Source organism: Carassius gibelio, chromosome B15 (genome assembly GCF_023724105.1).
Source record: "Carassius gibelio isolate Cgi1373 ecotype wild population from Czech Republic chromosome B15, carGib1.2-hapl.c, whole genome shotgun sequence".
In the NCBI taxonomy this organism is placed as follows: Eukaryota; Metazoa; Chordata; class Actinopteri; order Cypriniformes; family Cyprinidae; genus Carassius; species Carassius gibelio.
In genome coordinates, this window is record NC_068410.1 from 15436221 (window position 1) to 15458853 (window position 22633).

Here is a 22633-nt window from a genome sequence, read left to right on the forward strand (position 1 = left end):
AGTCTGTGATATTTTGTTGACATGCAAACATTTTTTTTGCACCTTACGCCATGAGCTCCACATTTTAATGCACCATATGAGAAGTTAAACTTAAAAAAAAAAAAAAAATCTTGACAAAATGAAACTGTAAATTTAATTATTAACCCTTGAATTAATTGATTATTTCATAAATAATGATTACATATGATTAATTTATAAATATAATAACATCTTAGGACTTAGGAGTTATAGAGTACTTAAACTATAAATAATTTTTTGCATGTTGCATGGGTCAGGGGCATTATTGACTTATATATATTGATATATATATATATATATATATATATATATATATATATATATATATATATATATATATATATATATTGACCATTATATGTATATATATATAATGTTATTGAAGTAATGTGTTCAATTGACAGCCCTAATATCAACACAAGCCGATTTTAATCTTAGATACAGTATATCTAATAAATAATGCAACAACACAATACTGCTGCTGAATGTTGCTGGTCACAACAAAAGAGGTTTCTATCTTCTCTAAGGGACTGAGGAGAGCAACAGGCAATTTGCCAAATAAATTACTTGGAACCAATCCATGAAAACAACCCAAGCGGTCGTTCTGTGACCGAATCTTACATCGAAACTTTATCTGTGTGGCGTTCTTTCAGACCTGCAGACAGAGCGGCGTAAGAGAGAGCGCTGGCAATTAAAACCGAAATGAAACGAAAACAAAATAACCGTGGGTTCAGACCGTTCGAGAGACAGTGGCTTGTGGGGTGTCCTGATGAAAGTGGGAACTTCAGTAAGAACAGAACAAGGCACAAAATTCTTAGCGAATGTCGAAACTGAACAAAACCGGCCCCAGCGGGAGGTGTTGGATGGTGAAGCGGTCTAAAATTGAGCTCTCCTAGTGCTCTGCCATCCCACACCCCGTCCGTCTCGATGGCAGCACCTTCTCCTCACCATCTCTTCAGCTGCACAGGTGCGAATCCAGCCTGATTGAAACCCACAACCCCTCCCTCCCAACCCAGCAGTCCACAGTTTGCTGTTCAGCACAGGAAGCTAGCAGGTCTAGTCAGAGTTAAATGTAGTACTCCTTCTTGTCATCCGAATTGTTGTGTCCCCCCTCTGCGTTGATGATGGCAGTATCTGCATCTGCGGCATCGTCCGCTCCTTTGGCTTCATGGGTAAAGTAGGTACCTTAAAACAAGGACATTTGTCATTTCCACAGATAAAAAAAAACAATCCCGAATCAAGCCAAAGCATTTTGATTTACCTTTGTGTCTTGCAAAATATCGTCCGAGAACAATCAGGAGACAAAGCATGGCGAACACAACCACCGCGACAATGCCGCCGATGACGGCGTGATCAATTTTCTGAGGCGCTCCATCTGCTCTTGAATCTGTGTCAAAGAGGAACACAAACGCAAAGAAATGAAGGCACCTTCTCGGTTAGGAACTGAGTGTGAGATCCCTTGTCAAATGATGTTGTTCTGCTTTAAATAAATACATGAATGCCATCTCCCTTCTATATTCACAGTCATCCTGATACAAATCAACACATGCCTGATCTTTAGACTAAAAACACCTCTCAGTGAATCTGGCAGACGGTTTTCACATACTCTTGTTTGTGACATTTCCTGTAAATGTGTAAATAGCATGACACAGACTAGCACATACTCAAACACAGTTTGTTTGGTTTGATCCTGAAACATCAGCAGTCTGAGCCAACACTGACACTGGGGAGATGAAGTTGCCAGCCTAAGCTGGTTTGAATGAAATAAATCATATAGATAGCATATACGCACGTTAAAATGTTTGGAAAAGAGAGAATGCAAAAAGCAGATCTACCAGTCACTATGGTAAAACAGCCAAAATGCATTTATAAAGACTGGCTTTTTTGCTCATTAATAATACTGCATTTATTTGATAAAAAAATAAAGTAAAAGTAATATTATGAAATATTATACAAATTAAAAACAGGTTTTCTGTTTGAATATATAATTAAATGTAATTTATTCCTGTGATGGCAAAGCTGAATGTTTCAGAATCCTTGCTGATGCTGATTTGGTGCATGGGGAAACCACCTGATTTCTTTTTTTCTTGGATTCTTTACTGTCCCTTTTAATACATTTAAGTCACCCTTGCTTAATAATAGCATTCATTTATTTTAATAAAATAAAATACATATAGATAAAATGAATATAAATAATAAAAATGATATTTCTTACTGACAAAGTTTTGAATGATAGCATATATAGAGATCATCAGATATATCAGCACCATATTGGATACTGGCTGACATTAGACACTGACATTATTTATTTCATTTTTTTCTTGGTCTGTTTTGGTGCATTGTCACATTTAAAAGTTTCAGTGTTTCTAAATGTAATCTTTTGCAAATCTCTTATTCATACTAGACATTATAATGTTGTTATTCTTAAATTAACTTGAGGCATTTACAGTGAATGCCTTCAGCCTTCAGCATTTTTGTATTTTTATTTTTGTAGACAATTTGCTGGTGCATTTCCCCATTTATGTACGTAGCAAAAGACCTTTATTTGAGCTTTTGGTGCAGTGGCTCGTATGGCTGAAGACATGCTTTGTAAGAGAACAGACAGAAAATAAACCCTGCACACATTCTAATTAAGTTTCCTGATGAAGTGCCTAGCAACCAAACCACGAGAAAGAATGTAGACCTGAGAGCAAAGACTGAAAGTGCCTCAACAGAACCCAGACTCTATATTCCTCTCAATATTACTCATTCAGTTTTGTAATCAATAGCCTTTCATCAGGTATAAGAGTGATAGAAGCTGCCCTTTTCCATTTTCAGAATCAACACAAGCTAAAGCTTCAGTGACCGACCTACCATTTTTCATTAACCGCGTTTCTTTGGATTTAATAAGAGCATGTAGAGCTCTAACCAATTAACCTACCTAGAACATTAAATGACTGAATACATGTCAATGCCGACGAAGGCGTGAAAACAACATCTTTTGATAAACCCCTTTCTGCCTGCAGCAAACCAACAGATCCAGCCCAGCAGGATGATAGTCTACTATGATGCCGCTTTGATATGAGCCACAGAGGTTTGTGCATTGATATAGCACAGGGAAGCCCTGCATTGCATCATGTTGCACCAGAGGCACCTCTCATGGCTCTGGCAGCCAGTTCCCAGTGCTAATTAGCATGAGACTAGGAATGAACACAGCGGAGAGGAGCACTGTCACATTCCATTCTCTCCGCAGTACCGCCCCCTCCCGCTCTCTCCGCCGGCCCGGTTCCGCCCCTCCTCCCCCTCCTGCCTCCCGCTTGACACCAGCAGATAAATTAACTGTCCAGAGCCACGGATATCTTAGCCTGCTAGAGGAAATTTGGGGGTGAATACAATTTTCATTGACTATATAATGCACATGGAATTATAGGAATTATGTAATGGAAAGCTCATATATAGCCTTTAAGGTGAGACACTACAGGCAAAAAAGATTTTTCATGCACTGGTCAGTTTTGAGATTTGGGGCTGTTTGGCTTTTCATAACGCATTTATTCAGACTAGTGGGAAGAAAACATGCTAAATACTCTTTTAAGGGTATATTTTCATTATAGATTTCATTTACAATATTTTAAAGGCTATTTTCTCAAAATTATTATTATTATTTTTTTTTTCATGCACTGCAGATAAATCTCCCCTTCAGTAACAGTTTTGACAGAGGGGGTTTGTTTATATATACTTTTTCTGATTTTATACAACATTTTATTCCTAAAAACAGGGTGAAAATTACCCCCCCCCAGTAGACCACATTTTCTGATTTAAAAATCCCTTCTGTGACACCTTTGACTCCAGTATGTTAACAAAACGAAACATTGGCTTTATTTAATGTTCAGGTTTCTGTTCTGGAAATGTATTTAAATTAATACATATTTAATTAGATGTCTCACTTCAGGGGAAAAAAATATGATATTTATAATACTTTTTTTTTTCATGTAATTAATCAGCCTAGGAAGTATGGTGATATCTATTAGTTTTGGTGATATCTAACACATTGAAATTAAAAATGTTGCTACTGGCAAAAATACAAGTCCTCTGTCCATAAAGTTCAGTTTTCTGGTGAGAAAGCCATCTTGTCTGAATCAGGGGAGAAATATGCACATATCCAGCACTATTCACAATTCCAAATGGTCCAAAACAGCTACACTCTGAAAAATGCTGGGTTACTTTCTCAACCCAAATGCTGGGTTCATCTTGCTGGGACATTTAATTGGGTTATTTTTTATATTTTTTCCCAGGTGCTGGGTAATTTTTCTGTAACTAAGTTGCTGGGTCATTATTAATGCTTGGTCTTTTTTTTTTATTACCTAACTGCTGGGTTGAGCCTGTCTCCGATGAAGCAATGCAGCTGCTTTGAGTTACAATCAGATCATGGACTTTTTGCGTCCTACAGGATAGAGAGATTCTCAGCGTAACCCAGCATTTTTAAACAGAAATGTCGTTGGATTTCTGAGGAAGTGTTATTATGAAATATTATAAACTGCTTTTTGCTTTAAAAAGACATTAACCAATAGACTGGAGTCATGTGGATGAGCAAATTTTTATTTGTTGATGAACTGTTCTTTTAAGATGTGAGCTCCTGACCCAAGCTGCCATTTCATAATGTGTATTCTGGACTGGGGGACCACAAGGCCAAACGGGCCAGCGTTAAACGGCATGTGGTGGGCTTTACAAACCGTACTTGTGTTAAGCAGGCGGGGGGATGCGAGTGGGATTTATTGGGAAATAAAGAGGACTTTTGCCTGATTTACAGCAGGGTGAGGCGGGGGGAAGACTTATGCACTGCTGCAGGGCCAGAGAGCTCATGTTTTATGAGTCTCATTCTGCATCTGTGCTGAAGTGACTAATTAAACTGCAGGCCACTGTCATTGCAGCAGCTGCGGACCAAAGTGGAACGGCCAAGCTCTTGTGAGCGGCGAAGACACAAGAATATGAGGCTTATGCATGACAGGCCGATATAATGTGGTAGTCTTACAGCCTTCCTGTCTATTTCTGGCATTTCCCGCTAAAAGGCACTTCAAAAAGTAATCAGGGAAATCTTCAGGAACAGAGCTCACAAATCTGTTCGCCCGGCCCGCTTTTATTGGATTTTTAAATCTAGGTTCGAGTTTTCCGCACAGGTCATTCCCCCGAGTTTCGTCTCAGGGCTACGAGAGCAAGCCACACTGATGAAATGAAAAGGGAAATTTCTTTTTAAACAAATCACAGATCACCCAAGGACACCTAGGCGAAACAATGTGGCTAAGAAACGTAAATCACACGGCATTTGACTGAGGCACTGAACGACAGATTTTCTTCAGGCGAGAACATTTTAAAAGAAAAAACATTAAGGAGAGGTTGAACATGAACCCATTTTCGGATTCGGGGCGAGAAAGGACCACGGTCCCGGGGTACAAAGGGAGACCTTTCCAAACAAAGATTGGACCCTGAGCATGTGGAGCCTTTGAAGCATGTTTTCCTGATAGAGTCTCTAAATTGAGCTCGTGGGTCACAGGGGTGACAAAGACATTTGCTACTATCTGTGGCTCTCTGTGAGTTAAATCACATTCACAAAGTGAAGTCAGCGAATGCAAAGCCATACCAAAATATGCTCTAAAAGCAGCCTGCTACATGCCACAAAGCATATGGCTGGTGACATTTTTCCCCTGAATTATGTAGATGTAATGATAAATATGCCAAGAGTCCGGAGCAGACGTCTACAGTCTATTGGTGAGAGGCCTTTTCATATCGAACTCACAGCCATTCAGCTTTTCTGAGTGACTTGCTGCAAGCAACCGGCTTGGTTTGTAATCACAAGGAAACATTAGTCAACTTCAAATAATAATTCATTTCCTTTGCACTGCAATCAAAGCAGAAAGCTCTCAATTGGAGAGAAATCCGCTTCCGTGCATTCCCTTCCCTAAACCGCTTAAATGGAGCGCATCCTTTACGTGGGAAAGAAAAACAGGGGCTTTGAATCGGGGAGACTGTAGACGTGTCGTTTACTCCACAATGAAAAGAAGTGGCATCTTTGATAAAATCAGCCAGACTTATTTTGGCACCTCGCTGCCTGCTGAGCTATCTTTGGCAATTGGAATAAAGAAGTGTTGAAGTTATGTAGCGTTTTTACAAGCAATGGAGAACTTCACACTTTCACTGAATGCGTCTATTTCTGACCTTTATTTTGGCAGTACGCTGATGCATTATTACTGGGTGAAAAGCATCTCTTTAGTACTGTTGACATGGGTGAAGATGATAACAGAGCTCTTTGCTACAGTGTTTATAGCTTTATTTACTATACTTTTAAAACTCAATGGTATTTTTATATATATATTACATGGCTGTCCACCACATCATAATAAAAGCCCCATCAGAAAAGTCTCAAGTGCTCCATCACCAACATTAACACTTGAGAAATGTTTTTTTTTTCCCCTTATCATATTATACTGCTATCATTTATCATAATTGTTAATATAATATCACATTTTTTATCATTATGAATATATGCACAAAAAAAGTTATCCACATTAATTGTAGTACTAACCCCATACAAATATATTTGAAAAGTAACTGAATGTTAAATAAATATTTTTTTACAAGTTAGCCATCAAGTTGTATTATCATCATTATGAATATATACACATACACAATAAACATATACAAAATAAATCAATATTTATTTATACAAGTCTTGCAAATTAGTCATCTATTTCTTATCTGTCCATAGTTTTGGTATATTATATTATATTATATTATATTGTATTATATTATATATAAACAAACACAATAAAATACATACTCAGGTGTTATTTATTGCAGAATCCAACAGAAATATTATTTATTGTTTATAAAAAGTTAATATGCTAAATAAAAAAATAAAAAAATAAAATGTTTCACAAGTCTTACAAGTTAGTCATATTCTGGCCATAACTGCAGATAAAAATAAAAATGCAGATTGATCCAATCTGTTCAAAAGTCCATTTCATCTTCTATAAATATCAAACATATACTATAACATGATCATTTCATTATATTATGCTATAAAAAAATATTTTGTCAGAATGCATGCAAGTTCATAAGTTCCTTTTCATCTTCTATAGAAATCGAATTACAAACATCAAAACATCTACTATTATAATCGTTTCAATATATTATGCTTGCAAAAACGTATTTTGTCAGGATGCTTTTTTTCATTCTAGGTTTTGCTTTTGTGTTTTTTTTTTTTGTTTTTTCAGTGGAAGCTTCGCGGTAAAAAGAATCTCTTGTTGCTATGGTAAGCAAGACTCTAACAAGGAAATGTAAGTGTGAATATCTCCACAGAATACAATGTAGAAACAGTTACACACACTTATTTAATTAAATTTGACAAATACATGCACAAATTGGGAAATAAATCCAAAATAATGAATTCAGTGTTACTGGCATTGCAATATGCGAAAAATAACAGCTTCAAAAAGAAGAGTGGCATGGCTGCCTCTGCTTGTACCCAAAAACAAAACCCCGCAACTTTTTGTACCACGTGTAATATGCATAATTCATGATAGGGCTATTAAGAAGAGCATGTAGGAGGTGTATTCCACATCTGGAACAGCTCTGGCCTACATTATGACTAACATGCACACAAGCCCCACAGCATGAGCACAGCTCCAGCCTCAGATTACCCTCCTCAGATGAGTGTGCTATAACCCACATTCACACCGCCTGCTGAATGAGGGCAAGATGAGGATGGGAAAGTTCAGAGACTCAATGTAAAATGTCGACACATTTTACTTTTTAAACTCACTGTAATAAGTGCTGGAAATAAGGCTGAAGCCACAGGGATCATCTCAGCGGATGAGAGTCTCTGCGCTCAGTGTATAACTGGAGGATCTTCATAGATAATGTAAGAGCCGCAGCGCTGTTCGATTGTTGATCAGTGTTGAGGTGCAAACTAACTAAAAAAAGTAGTGAGTTAAGTGAAGTGAACTTTACTTTTCAAAAGCATTACAGGCCTGCTGAAAGAAAAATATCCTACACCAGCCTGGTTTGCTAGTTTACCAGCCTGAATGCATCCAAAACCACTCAAAAATCTCTCTCTTTTGTTTTAAGTGAATCAATTCATCATATATGGTTCCTTTGGTCCATATGTAATGTAAGTCTGAATCATTATAATAAATCAAGCCATTCTAATCAATCGATTCATCCTAAACTCTCATATGTAGTGTTAGCAAGTCTGATTCAATATATTGAATTGTTTCACCCTAAACTCTTACATCTGTTGCGCTGAAAAGTCGGAATCATTCTAATGCATCAATCCCAATGAATACGTTCATCCCAATCTTTCTCAGATGCTCTAAATTCTGGTTGATTCTAATGAATCAGTTAATCGTAAACTCTCTCATTCAGAGTGCTGGAAAATCTGTTTTGTTCTAATGAATCAAGTCATCTGGATGAATTGATTCATTCTGTATTCTCTCTTATGCTAGAAATACTGGTTGATTCTATTGAATCAATTCAACCCAACGAATCATTTCATTTTAAACTTTCTCATTCAAAGTGCTGAAATCGGATTAATTTTAATGAATAAAGTCATTCCAATAAAATGATTCATCTTAAACCCTGTCCGCTGAATATCTGATTCATTCTAATGAACCAATGTACCGTAATGAGTCGGTTCATCCCAAACTCTCATATGTAGTGCTATAAATTCTGGTTGATTCCAATAAATCAATTCATCCTAGATGCTCTCATAAATAATGCTAGAAAGTCTGATTAATCCCAGTAAATAAACATCAAAACACACTTTCCACTATCAAGACTAAGATTTGTTAAATGCTATAATAATTATTTGTGCACAGTAAATTTGTTTTATAGTTTTAATAGTTAGTGTTAGATACAAAAACCCTTTAAATCATTAATGTATGTAATTTACGTTTTAAATTAATTAAAAGTTATACTAAAATAGTTATTTAATCTAAAAATAGTCATTTTAAACAAATATTTCCCCCAAAGCTTCAATATCATTAGCTACTTTTTGGGCAACGTGTACAGTAGCTGTAATTTAGTTGCTTCCATTTTAAAATAGTAGCTCGGCTTTAGATGAACTATTTGAATTTTGGATTAGTTTGTAGTTTGACACGCTGTAATTTCAAAAAGGCTTCTCCAACACCGTTGTTAATGCAGGGAAACCAAAACTGATCCACAGTAGTGTAAGTTATTTGCTTGTCATTATGCTGAAAAGATTAGTTTACGGTTTGCAATTGAGCTAAATTAAAAAGACAAAACTGAATGGGTGAATATTTTGGAATACAATGCAATTCTAATTATCTAAAACACTGAAGCACATGCAAGACAACAAACACCTGCTCAACTCAATTTGCTTTTGAAATCTCTCTCATGGGTTCATCTCATTAACACACAATTACCTCTCAAACAAAGCAAGACAATGGCACCCAGCGAAGAGTTCAGCGCTCCTCTTCTCATACACAATGGAGAAAAAAATTGTTCATCTCACATCGGCTAATGCTTGAAACAATTCTGTCAGTTTTGGTTTGATTTCAGATAATGCTTGATTCATCCCAGCTGCAGACTGCGGTGGTCTGTGTCGTGAAGTAAAGTGTCATTTTTCATTGATGTGCCGTGTGAGTAGTGTTTTATTATGGCAGAATTCTGACAGTAGAGTGATAGAAAGGGAACTAAACATTGACACTGACATTGTCACAGGAGAGCGATGAGTACATTCATCCTCCATTGATTCTCTGCAGTTTCGTTCCCTCTGGAGGCTACAGACACTTCTGCTGGAACCTCTTCAACAACAACAACAACAACAAAAACTTCACCAATAACTGACGAAATCCCTCTTTGCACACTCGCATAGCATGCAGTGTGCCAACCTTAGAGTCAGTTTAATACAAATATTGCTGAAAATATTTAAACAATTAAATTAGCATGTGGTCCAGACTGCTTTGGGATTGACCAGCATGCTTTTTTTTTCTGAAGCTGGTTGGCCAAAGAAAGTTAAAGCCAACATGGAATACAATTTATAGTATGTTTTTGGTGTTATTGTGAAAATGTTATTGAGTTAGGGTTAGGGTTAGGGTTAGGGTTGGGGTTGGGGTTAGGGTTAGTCTAATCAAAACATCATAACTTGCTCTATCTTTTGCAATGAACTATTAAATATTGTGTAGAATCTAAGGGCATCTGAGTTCAAATCCTATATGCAGTATGAATACATGTGTGTATATAATATAATGCATGTAATAAACCAAGCAAAATACCCACTGAACATTTTCATTGTATGGAAAAACAAAAACAGATTTGACATTTTCATAAAAACTCTGTTTGCGTTCCGTGAGGAAAAAAGTCACCCTACCCATACCCATAAAAATAATAAATGTGATTTATTATTAAACTTTGCAAAAGCCATTTTCGCATAAAGCTGACACTTAAATGCATATTTAATAAATATATCATTAAAACCTAAAACTCCTATGCGTTCTTGCATTGACAAAAGAATCTAGTGTAAATAGCTAATACATACATTTATTAATTTCGCTTTTTGGAAGTGCATTTTTAAACAGGCGTGCTTAACGTCAGGGGTTTCACGTTGTCTTTAAGAAGCCTGCCGAAGACACCCCAAACACAACATTTACATGAGTTTATTGTTCTGAGCAGATGCTTTCTCACCAAGGTGACCTACTACAAACAATATGGCACTAACGCAGCAATATAATTCACACCGAAATTGGCGAGGTAAACACCAAACAAAACCTCACTCCTCTTCTTTTTTGACAATTTAGAAGTGATTTCTTTGTAACAGGCGACTCCATCAAACTACTTTCTTCTCCTTCGCTACTGCACTCCTAATGCCTAAAACCGCACCGTGTTACACCAGACGGCAGTATTACTCTTGACAGAGAGCAAAGACCTAATGAACACATAAACAAATAAGAAGTATACGAGGGGAATGCGAAGAGGGCTCCGTGCGCTCTTGAGTCATGATGACATCTCATGGGAGATGATGGGGGCTGTAAGCTGTGCTGGCACTCAGGTGAACACTGCCAAACGGGACTAAATTACAATCCGGGGCGCACTGACTTGACTCCGTGCCATGAATTACTCATCTTCCCTCCATTTGCACCCGGCACTCGTTTGCTCTCGTGCAGCATATGTGCTCCATGTCTGAGTGGCTCGCAGACAGTCACGGCCTCCGCCGCTCGGCTTGCTGCTCCCCCTCGGCAGACAGGCGTAATTAAAACCGTACTGCTAAATGGGAGCTCAAATGGTCGCAACCTGTTTGTAACGGCAGAACAAGTTTCACTGAAACTTAATCACCTGAGAGAACACCAAACTCTGCTATGATAAAGCTGAAAGCACTTCATTTAAACCGCACTGGCAGAAGGTACTCGCCAATGTCTTATATGACTTCTTACGGCATTAACCAACCCTGTTATGCAGATGGAGAACTTGCAGATGGTCACTTTCCTTTATCTTATTTCGGCAGTTTATTTCAGAATGTTGCAGGCTGGACTCGAACCTGCATCTTCCACATGGGCACCATGGTTTAATGTCCAGAATTTTATTTTCTAAACAAAAGTACATTTTAATTAATTACAGAAGACGTATATGATGTACTGGATTTGGATTGTAATTTTGAGAGTGACTATTTTCACGTGCTGTTTAATTGTAATAATATGTGTATCAGAAGGAATTAATGACATGGAGGATCATACCTGACATGACGCTGCTACTAGATTGCCTGTTCGGAGCAGTTTTTGTGATTGGACTCGCTTCAGGATTTCATTCTCTTTTTAAATGGGATGGGATGCCAGCAGTGCTTGAAACACCAACTGTTATTTTACCCAGAAAGTTGGCAAGAAGGTATAAATTGATAATGAAGGTGCTCTAGGCAGCGCAGAGAGAAATTCAGCTTATAGTATTCAACGAAGGTCAATATGAATTAGGAAAAACAATGTGAAAAAATAATATACCTGCAAACATAAGACTTTCCTATCCAGATGGGATTAGATTTCTTACCAGGAAAAAAATAAGTAATTTCCTCTGTTATTTTTACTGTTGTGGGAAAAAAATTCTGACATGTTTGATTTAGACTGGTTTAAAATCATGAAGTATGTCTGTGAAACATATACTAGTGTTGTAATAGTAAGGTAAAACTAAACCTACTGTGAATTGTTTTTAGTAATTGAAATAAATCTGAAATGGAATAAAATAAAAATATTTAATGAAACTTAAAATTAAGTTTTTGTTTTGCCTTGGCAGCTAACTGAAATTAGCTAAAGCTGAAATATTCAAACTTAAATAAAAATAATAAAAACAATGACAATATTAACATAAAATCACAAAACAATTGAAAGATAATAACTAAAACTTCAACTAAAATTAATAAAAGAATGAAAATTATTCATGAAAACTTATATATAAATAATGCTAAAAAAAAACTGTTGTATTGAGATCTGATTCGTATTGGGTTAAAGATTAACATCAACAAATATTTAACACTGTCATGCTTAAAGGCGCAATATGTAATTTTTATGCTTTAAAAATAGCAGAAATCACTATATCTATGCTATATATATTTTTTAGTTGTGTACTTACATCATCCCGACAGTTTCCACGAACTTTCAAATCCGGAGAAAATTATAGTTTAATTCGAAGACACGGCACGTTTCTTTATTTCCGTTTTGTCGCCCGTCTATGGCGTCATATAAACTTTGACCCCTCTAGTTTATCTAACTTCCTGCGGAACCGCCAAATACAAAGGTGAACAGAAATAAAGACGAGACGAAGAATAAAAAGTAGTAGCCTTTATCGACACTATTATTTTTTATATTTATATTGTTTATATTCGTATTTAAACCTCAATCAATAACTTAGTTATGGATCATGATTGTGCTTTGCCTGCACGTTCTGTGAAGCGCAAACGCACGGGTGAAATAAATGACCCGAGATGGTTTTGGGACAAGAGAAGCAACAAGACACGGGTAAATATTGGAGTTGCATTTCCAAGATAGAGAGAGCTTCGTGACAAGCTGAAACTACAGAGAGATGCCGAACTCGCTTGTATTCTGATAAACAGGTATGCATCCATTCAGCTAACTCTATATATGCGTATATTTTGTGAAACGATGATGTCTTGTGTAAAACACAGATGGACTAGCTCTCATGTAAATCTACATTTGTTCTATATCTAACTGAATAAAGTAGCTTCAAATGCAGTTCTCTAACTTGTTCGATATCATAGTATAACGTAATTATAATTATTAACGAAAGGCGGCCGTGTTTTTTAACATATATTACTACTAGCTCGATGGAATATTTATTTGATAGGGGTCTCATATAGACGGTTTCATCGGGCGCACGGTCGTGTATATCAGTCTGGCTGCAGTGCCTTCTACAAACGCAGTTAAAGGCAAGGTGATGAGTAGACTGAAGTTGGGCTCAGGTGGTTGTGCTGCAGGATGTGTTTCCCATACATTTATTTATTTTTTGAGACTCGCCACAATTTTAAAACTGATCTTTTTTTTTAAAAAGACTTCATTGAGTAACGTTGCGTACCGCACGTTTAATAATAATAATAATTCCTTACATTTATGTTTAAATATCAAAGCGAGGCACAGGTGTTTTAATATCGCTGTATTTCTGAAGGAAGACTTGCATGTTATATGCCTGATAAAGCAGCGTGTGAGCGTACCAGCTCTGCTTCATTTACAGCTGTTCCTGGGGAAACCTCTATTTCTCGCGCTTTATGTCTATGCTTTAAAACATCTCCTGCTGGCAAATAATGAATTGCATATTCATGAAGTCCGCCTGATCCACGCAGCAAACATTTTGTTTGTTATCAAAAAATATCTACTCTAGAGGGACTTTGCTGTTGTTATTGATTCTATTTGGAAGTCTACCGGAAGTTAAGTTATGTCCACAAAAGCGCTCATGCGCAGTAACATTTGTTTATGTTGTTGCCGTTGAAACCGTCTACATCTCTCCGTTCAAAAAGACGTGATTGTCAAAATACTAAGTTAGAATGAGTGAGGAATGATAGGGAGCGACAGAGCGCGTGTTCCAATGAACAACAACTCCCATGAGCCTTACGCTCTTTCCCGACGTCATCAAAGTACGTCTTATGTTATTATTTTGATTGAGTGACCCCTGGTGGCCAAAAATTCCATACTACACGTTTAAATAACTTCAATTCCTTTACTAGACTGAATGAAAAACTGTTTATGAATAAGCCTTAAATATGTTTTAGCAAATCCCTTTACTAATAGTACATATGGATGATATCTTAATTTCTCCCAAGAGAACTGTACTCACAAATCCCATGACACGTGTAAGCTTTCTGAGCGAAACCAACCCTGGAGGCTTTTAAAATGTACTGAATACATTACAACAGTCTGCTGTGTAAAGACTGTATATATAAAGCACTATCTAGTTATACTTTGGAGATCCAGAACAATCTTCTGCACTTTAATTGCCTGAAATGCTAAATTAAATGCATGACACCCAAACATCTGCTACCAGACACCGCTACCTGCAGGCCAACCTCAACTGAACAGCGTCAAAAAAAGCTGTGAATAAACCGAATTGGCATAGAAAATGTTGCTAATCAGTTCCATGTGTCAATAACGACTCACAATCTGGACTGTTATAAAAAGAAAACATACAGTAACTAGGAAAGGATAACATCGCAACTTCCTGAGGAAAAAGAAGAGAGACTGTTTACATTAGCCGAGGGTTCACCATTATCCATCATCAGTGTATCTCAACATCACACCTTTCCTGTCTAGAAATTAGCTTCCGCCTCACCTGAGGGATCTAAATCCCTATCTGCAGGAAATCTGCTTTGGACTAGAAATAGACAGCTGGAGCAGAAGCTGTGAGGTGAGGTCCCAGAATTGGGTTTTGTAAAAGCACTGGGGATTTGATCTATCTGTCTGGTTGAAGCCGATGTCCTCAGAGCACAGGTGATTGGTCTCTCTGGGGCAAAAAAGAAAAAAAGCTCCAACTTTGTGAGTATTAAACACAGGACAAAAGCCTGTCTGAATCGTGGGGGGACGCTGGGGCTTTCTGGCAAATGAAATAAACAAATTGTAGAGGCAGGTACTGCAAAAGATGTTTGCTTCCTGAGATGTTTAAATTACTAAGTGTACTTCACCGTGGCATTTGCTCCTCCTCCATAGAAAACCATATTTAGGCCTTGAACTGTTGCCTGCTGCCTGTTGCTAGGCTACACAGTTAGGGATTGAAAATAAAACACTTGTCAAAAAAGAGAAAAGTGCACTCGGGGTGCGAAAGCATAAACTGCGAGAATGAAAGGCTAAATGTCTCGCGTAGCAGAGACAAAAACGAAAGGAGGGTGTGCTGCTTGACACCGGTAAAGAAACCTCAATTAAAATCAAGTATGCAGAGGCTTCAATGAAAAGAGTGTTACTCACACACAGTACTTACAGTGCTAAAATGACTGAAAAACACTCATCTGTTTATATATTAATTAAATAGTATATATATATATATATATATATATATATATATATATATATATATATATATAGACACACACACGTTTATTTTATTTTTGAACAGTCATCATGTAGATGAAATAGATATTAAAGGGATACTCCACCCCAAAATTATTATTTTTTTTACCTCCATGTTGTTCCAAATCTGTAAAAGCGCCATTATTCTTCGGAACACAATTTAGGATATTTTGGATGACAACTGGGAGACCTGAGACTGTCCCATAGACTGGCAAGTAAATTACACTGTTAAGGTCTAGAAAAGGTATGAAAAGTCATCGTCAGAATACTCCATCTGCTATCAGACGTGCAATCTGGGTTATATAAAGTGATGGGAACAATTTTTGTGAGCGCAGAAAACAAAAAATAACGACTGTATTCAATAATTCCTTTGTCAACAGACTCCATATCACCGTGCTGTGTATGCTCTTCTGTGTCCTCCGCACCACAAGGATGTGCTGTTTCTACGTGTATCTACCTTGTGGTGCAGAGGAGACAAAAGAGCAAACGCAGCACGGTGATATAGAGTGACACAGAGGAGACCATTGACCATAGGAAGTCGTTATTTTTGTTTTCTTCACTTACAAAAAAATTCTCGTCGCTTCATATAACCCAGATTGCACGTCAATTTCAGAAAACTATGTTAAAGAGTAATTAATATTAGAGCTGAAGATCTTTGCCCGAACCCGATGGGATTCGGTCGGGTTCGGGCTTAATTTCTATCATCTTACGCGGGCTCGGGCCGGGCTCGGGCTTGCGCTCCGGTTTGCGAGGTAAACGAGCGGTCATGTGATGTGTTTCGATTAGCGCGAGAAAGATGCAAAAATGAATGCTGAGCAGGTGTAACGGAGGCTTGCCTCTGGTGATTACGTTTTGGTTGCACCAGCAACTAAAGCAAACTCTGAGGTGTGGAAAAGTTTTGACCGGGTTTATAATGAGAATAATGAGTGAATAATGACGCACCATCAGTGAGCGCAGGAACGCGCTGAAGACATCTACAGTGGATTCAATCATTTTCCTCCACAAAAACATGTAGACCTAGCCTAATCTCTGTGAGTAAAGGTTTTTCAAATAATAACTAAATATTCATTGAGTCTTAAATGCATAATGTTGACAGAGTATTTACGCTAATGTTGGCATTATTCTTTTATTAAATAAAGCAAATCCGGCGGAGACTTTATCTTAATTTCGTTATTGCCAAATACCCATCTTAATTTAAAATTTATCTTAATTATTTTTTTTTTTTAAATGACTCGTTTTTATTGGTGCGTTGGTCTATTTATAGGTTAAATGAGCCTATGTCTAGAATGCTGAGATGTTACGATATCACAGAGGACTTATTTTATTTCTTTATTCCAACTTTAAGTGGTCTAGTCTACATTAGTTATGAGTAAATTATGTTAAAACATGAATAAATTACTCATTGTTGACAAATGGCAAAAGAGCTGTGTGCGTGCGCACATTTGAATAATGTCGGGCTGTAAACGGGTTCGGGCTTTAAAAAAGCTGTCAATCAAAATGTACTTGTCGGGCTCGGGTCCTGTCGGGCCTAACTTTTAAGGCCCGATTACAGCTCTAATTAATATATTGAACAAAGAAATGTATTAAAATACATTACATGCGCAAACTGTAATGATTCCATTTTAATTATACTCCCTTAAATTATAAAACTGTCTGTTTGTCTATGTACAATATACAAACACATTATTATATTATATTATATTTGTATTTTTCCCTCCATAATATATTATTATATATTAAATAATTTAGCTTTCATTTTCATCACAGAATAATGGGATTAATATTACACAATAATAGCATCATTAACATATAATTACTAATGTTTTGTCATATATTACAGTTTTTCTCAGTCGCTTGTCAATGCCATCGGAATGACAAGTCCTTGTGTCATAGTTTACGGATAAGACAGTCAAATTGCTTAGTCATGCTGTCAATATAACAGTGTGCTCTGATTTAAACTATGGCAACATTTTTGATGACAGTTACTGTATTGAACAGTATGACATATGCTTTTGTATTCCATATATCCATTGCAAGAGTACAAATTTACATTACATTTACATTACGGTATGTGGGATATTGATTGAAAGAGACTGGATATAATACCCAGTTACACTTACTAGTGGTCTGACCCAAAAACTAATAATAATAAAAAACCTTTACAATGTCATTGTGATATTGAAATGGAAAAAATAAATATGGGCACAAAGATGAAAATAAGTCAATTTTCAGAATTTGTAACTCTTGTGCTGTCCTCTATCTATACAGTATAAGCTTTCCAACTGAAGATTCATGAGATGAACCTTTGAGCTGTTTCAGAGAAATGGTTTATCATTGGTATACCATCTACATTCTCTTCATTAGCAAAGATTCACTTGCACAATTCATGCCAAATTGACAAAAAATCTAATAATAATTTGTAAAAATAAACATAAAAAGTGTGCTTGGCAGTTTATGGCAACTAACCATCTTGCATTATAATGATTTAATTTGAACTAAAGACTAGATGCTTTGAGCGGTAAGACTATTGCACAGAAAACTGTGTAATACATTTTGAGAGACATGACATTAGCAACTGATAATGTAGGAAACTGTAGAAAATGTGCATAATCAATTGCAAGAATGTACAAAAGCAATCACAACTTGCTCAAAAGAATAAATGACTAGATGATGTGGAGGTTGTACAAGTAGTTTTGAGAATTTAATTTCTGATTTGAGAAATGCACCAAAGTGACTGAGAAAAACTGTAACAACAACATCCAAAATAACTAAATTCCTCTGTTGTGTTGATTTTCTGGAATTTTAATTAAATTTATCTTCCTGTCTTTCCAATTCAAGAGCCTGTAGCAATTCATTTTAAGTTTCATTTATGAAACCAAAGGATGACATTTCTTAAATTCAGAATTTTCACTACCACAGACTTTTTATTTTTCACTCATGTATATATTCAGATGATAATGAAAGGCCTAAAACTCACTGAAGCCTGTGATTCGAAATGTGGCCTCCTACAGCTCGCCATTATGCATGGAGGGAAATTACAAGACATGTGATAATCACTTATCTTCCCCGTACACAACAAACTTGAAGTATTTCTAAACACGATCGTGCACGTGCACCCGAGGGGGCCCTTTTTTTCCTGTGAACGCACTGCGGCACGATCGCGTGTCACATCTTCTCATCAGCACCTGATGGCAGTTCATTCGCCCATTATTTCTCCCACTGAAAGAACAAGTTTCCTGTATTGAATTAATTCACTGAGCTTTCATCTCAGCATGTCTAAGCAAAGTGACATTCTCGCACATGTATGACTGTGGCATGAAGGTAGACTGTGATATTATTGTGGGCTATGAGAGCAGACATGAAAGAGCAGAAGCAGCAGGAGCGCAGAGCTGGTTCAGATGTATGCGGGAGGGGTAGCGGCTCTGAGCACGCTGGGCTGTCTGGGCTCATGAGGAGGGCTGAGGAGGGAAGAGGCAGCGTGCAAAAAGAGATGAGATGAAAATAAACAGGACAAACAACAAAAACAGACTGGACAAAGCAGTAGATGCACTGAAACAACACGATGGAACTTCACAAACAGCAGTGTATTTATTGTAGGGGCCTGGGGGGGGGGGGGGGGGGGTGAGTTTAGTGGTCTGCTCCGCTGCATGGATGTCCAGCGCAAAGGACGTCACTCAATGTCAGTATAAACACAGACACACAGGCATGTTTGAAATGGAATTTAGCATACTGCATGATGCACTATATATGAAATACATGCACATTATAGAACGAGATATTCCGCTAACTTAAAACTCACTTCACAACCTCCTTCCATAATGTGACTGAAAAAGGATATGCCACTAGAAATAAAAAACGTAGAGGAGAATTATGTGTTTGAATATATTTTATACTTGTTACAATCATCAAAAACGAATATTACTATTTTGATTAGATGGATAGAACAAAAAAATGATAGATATGTACATAGAAAAACAGAATGATACAGAATATCAGTAAAATGCTAAATAGATAGATAGATAGATAGATAGATAGATAGATAGATAGATAGATAGATAGATAGATAGATAGATAGATAGATAGATAGATAGATAGATAGATAGATAGATAGATTTGCGTTTGATGCTGTTCTTTGTTGTCCAAAAATCAACAGAGGAAATCTTTGATGAGCTCATATGGGGAGACCAAAGGCAACATCTGGTACAGTGTTTTCACATCTGATTAGTACAACTGCATCTGGAGGGAATTCACAGTGATTTACTCTATGTGGGTACTGGGAAGCTTACTGTGTGACACCATGTTGTTACAATGAGTGACGGCTGATAATGAGCCACCGCTGTGCATTTCTTTGGTCTAAATAAATAAAAAAATAAAAATTATTTAATAGACTTGTCCTTGTCTAAAGCCAAGTGCACACTGTGTGACTTTTTTCCTGTCCTTTGTGTTTGTTGCTTGTCAGACTGTACGATATGAACCCGGAGAGATTTTGGGTTGGAGCCAAACCAGACCGTGTGACATCAGCCCTCTTTTATGTGAGTCTTAGGGCTTTGGTCGCAATTGACAGGGTTGACTGGGCGTTTTACATTATCAGCAGCTGTGTCACATTCTGACGCTTCTCTAACAAGCCAGTGTGCTAATGTTGAAGTCTGTCATGGCTTGATGAAAGAGTGTATTTGTGGGATGCTTATTTTTTATTTCAAAGCAAACTCAAGGTATGTGTAATACTACAATTTAATTGGAAAGGGAACGATATATAAGCAGATTATTACATTGTATATCATACAGAGAAGCTAGCATCAATGTTCATTACATGGTCAGAAATTCATTCATTACAGTATAATTAGTTCATTAAGGCTTTTACAGTGTATAAGTAATGAGCAAATGACTCTTTTAACCCAACTCTTTTGAATCAGAACATATGGCGCAAGTGTTGTCAAATAAATGATTTAACTAATCTTTCAAGATGACCCATGAACTATGTTTGAATTACTCTGAGGGATATTTTAAAGGAGAAGTATTATGCCCCTTTTTACAATATGCGATATATAAGTCTCAGGTGACCCTAGAATGTGTCTGTGAAGTTTCAGCTCAAAATACCCCATAGATCATTTATTATATCATTTTGAAAATACCAATTTTGAGTGGAAGCAGAAACATGCTGTTTTCTTGCCTGTCTCTTTATATGCAAATGAGCTGCTGCTCCCCACCCCCTTTTCCAGAATAGAGCTGTGCCATTACAGCTCCTACCTGCTTAAAAAAAAAAAAAAAAAAAAAAAAAACATTTGTTTTTGGTTCTAATTATAATCTTTATCGCACTGAAATCCAAAAAAAAAAACATATGTTTTGTGAGTGCACACATCTGAAGCACACGGACAGAAGGTGGCTGTCACAGCATGTGAGTAATAAACTAAGTTCTCATTCACACACAAGTTTACATGAACTACAAAACCAGTCGGTTATGTCTGTGAAGGTAAACAGCTGGGAAATAAATCACATTTATTGTAAATCTGTGTGGCAGCAGCATTAAATGGTAAATAAACCAGAAAATCCACTGCTCCCTTGTTTCCTCCGAGGATGGGACTCTAAATAGTGTTCTGTGCAGCCAAAGACAGAACAGTTAGCATGTTTTGCTCAAACTTTCAGCATGGGATTTCAGCTGGTACACCGTTGTAGGTTTCGAAATTAACACGATTTGTTAAAACAGCAATTGTAATGCATTGTTTGGGCCCTGTTGTTAATGTTAAAAGTTCAATGAAAAAAAAAAAAAAAAATACACGCTGAGAGAATTTTTTTTCCCCCTATGTAAGCAAGATTAACTATAAATCATTATAGACATATGCACAAAAGAATCAAAATGAATTGTAAATAATCAGATTAACAGAATCGAGAGAACCGCCTCGGTGAGGGAGTCACGATCAAAGACTGCCTATTCTGCCATCGTTTTACGGATCCCACAGTTTGTCTCCAAAACTGCAAAGTGTGCATCGGGCTTAAGTCAGCTAAAGAGCCAAAAGCTTACATATTATAAATGCAGCTGACAACAATGCAAGGAAACAAGATGCTATGTGCCTCAAGTCAACAAACAGTAAGAATGGTCTAAAATTAGCCCTCCCTGGCATTATGTTGTGAAAGAACATCGTAAGGTGGGAAGCAATGCAGTACATTCGCGGTGACAAATTAAATCACAGCCGAAGCTGGAGAGCTTGTTTTAAGACTAATGATACACAAAGTCTTCAGTGTGTTGTTTGGCCGGCAGCAACTCCATCATTCCCACGCAGAGCTGCATAAATGACGCTCAGCAGACAGATCCATGAGCCCAGCACCCTCTGCTTTACCTGCAGGCACAGTGAGCTCAACCAAGACATATTGGATAAGCCTTGAAAAATTTCTGAGGAGGAACTCATTATATAGGAAAACATTGCTGATGTCTACATATGGAGCAAGGACACATCATCTTTTGTCTGTTCAAAGGGTTTTAAAGCGAATCTGGTAACCTTTAAATGTCTGCGTTGTCTCGCCGCCAAAACAAAGCTTCTTAAAGTGACTGAGTCAACAATCGGATGGGTCCGGCTGTCTGTCTCTACGTTCTGCTCTTAATTGGATTGTTTGGGAGATTCATGGAAGAGATTTCTAGGACAGAGAAGTTTGAGGTGGTGATACCGGAAAAACATCTACAGATGCTGATGAGTATGCGCATTCACATCTAGCTTGACACCATCTTATAAAATATGGACCCGCCCTGCGGCGCACCTGATCTAGAGCTCAGCTGCCTTCATTGTTTTATATTTCATCAATACCCTGCAGGGCGTCCATATATCCAGTTGGATGGTACACTTTTTGCCCTTTCACGGAAACCAGCTTGGCACACACTTGCACCTATCAATATTAATCTCTGATCCATGGCAGATTCAATCCCCTCGAAATCAAATAATGCTGACCGACCTCTCACACTCATAGACTAAACTCGCAGGCCAAGTCAGTGGTGTAGCGCAAATCTAGAGAGACCCTCCCACAAGAATGGGATGTCAAGAACAAGTGTGGGTGCAGTAGCACCTCTGATGGAGACAGCT

At 37.2% G+C, this 22633-nt stretch overlaps 1 protein-coding gene across 3 annotated transcripts in view; it reads right to left on the bottom strand.

Annotated features, from left to right (window-relative positions):
- Nucleotides 1-331: 331 nt before the first annotated feature.
- The window catches only part of LOC127972626 (cell adhesion molecule 1-like), a 184359-nt gene continuing 162057 nt past the window's right edge, over nucleotides 332-22633 (bottom strand). The window contains exons 9-10 of one of the 3 annotated variants that reach the window (XM_052576273.1): nucleotides 1280-1405; nucleotides 332-1203 (exon numbers count right to left, since the gene is read on the bottom strand). In XM_052576273.1, coding sequence (XP_052432233.1) covers nucleotides 1085-1203; nucleotides 1280-1405 — 245 coding nt within the window. In that variant the 3' untranslated portion in view covers nucleotides 332-1084. The remainder of the gene's footprint in view (nucleotides 1204-1279; nucleotides 1406-22633) is intronic. The other 2 variants (XM_052576272.1, XM_052576274.1) reach the window with 2 other exon arrangements.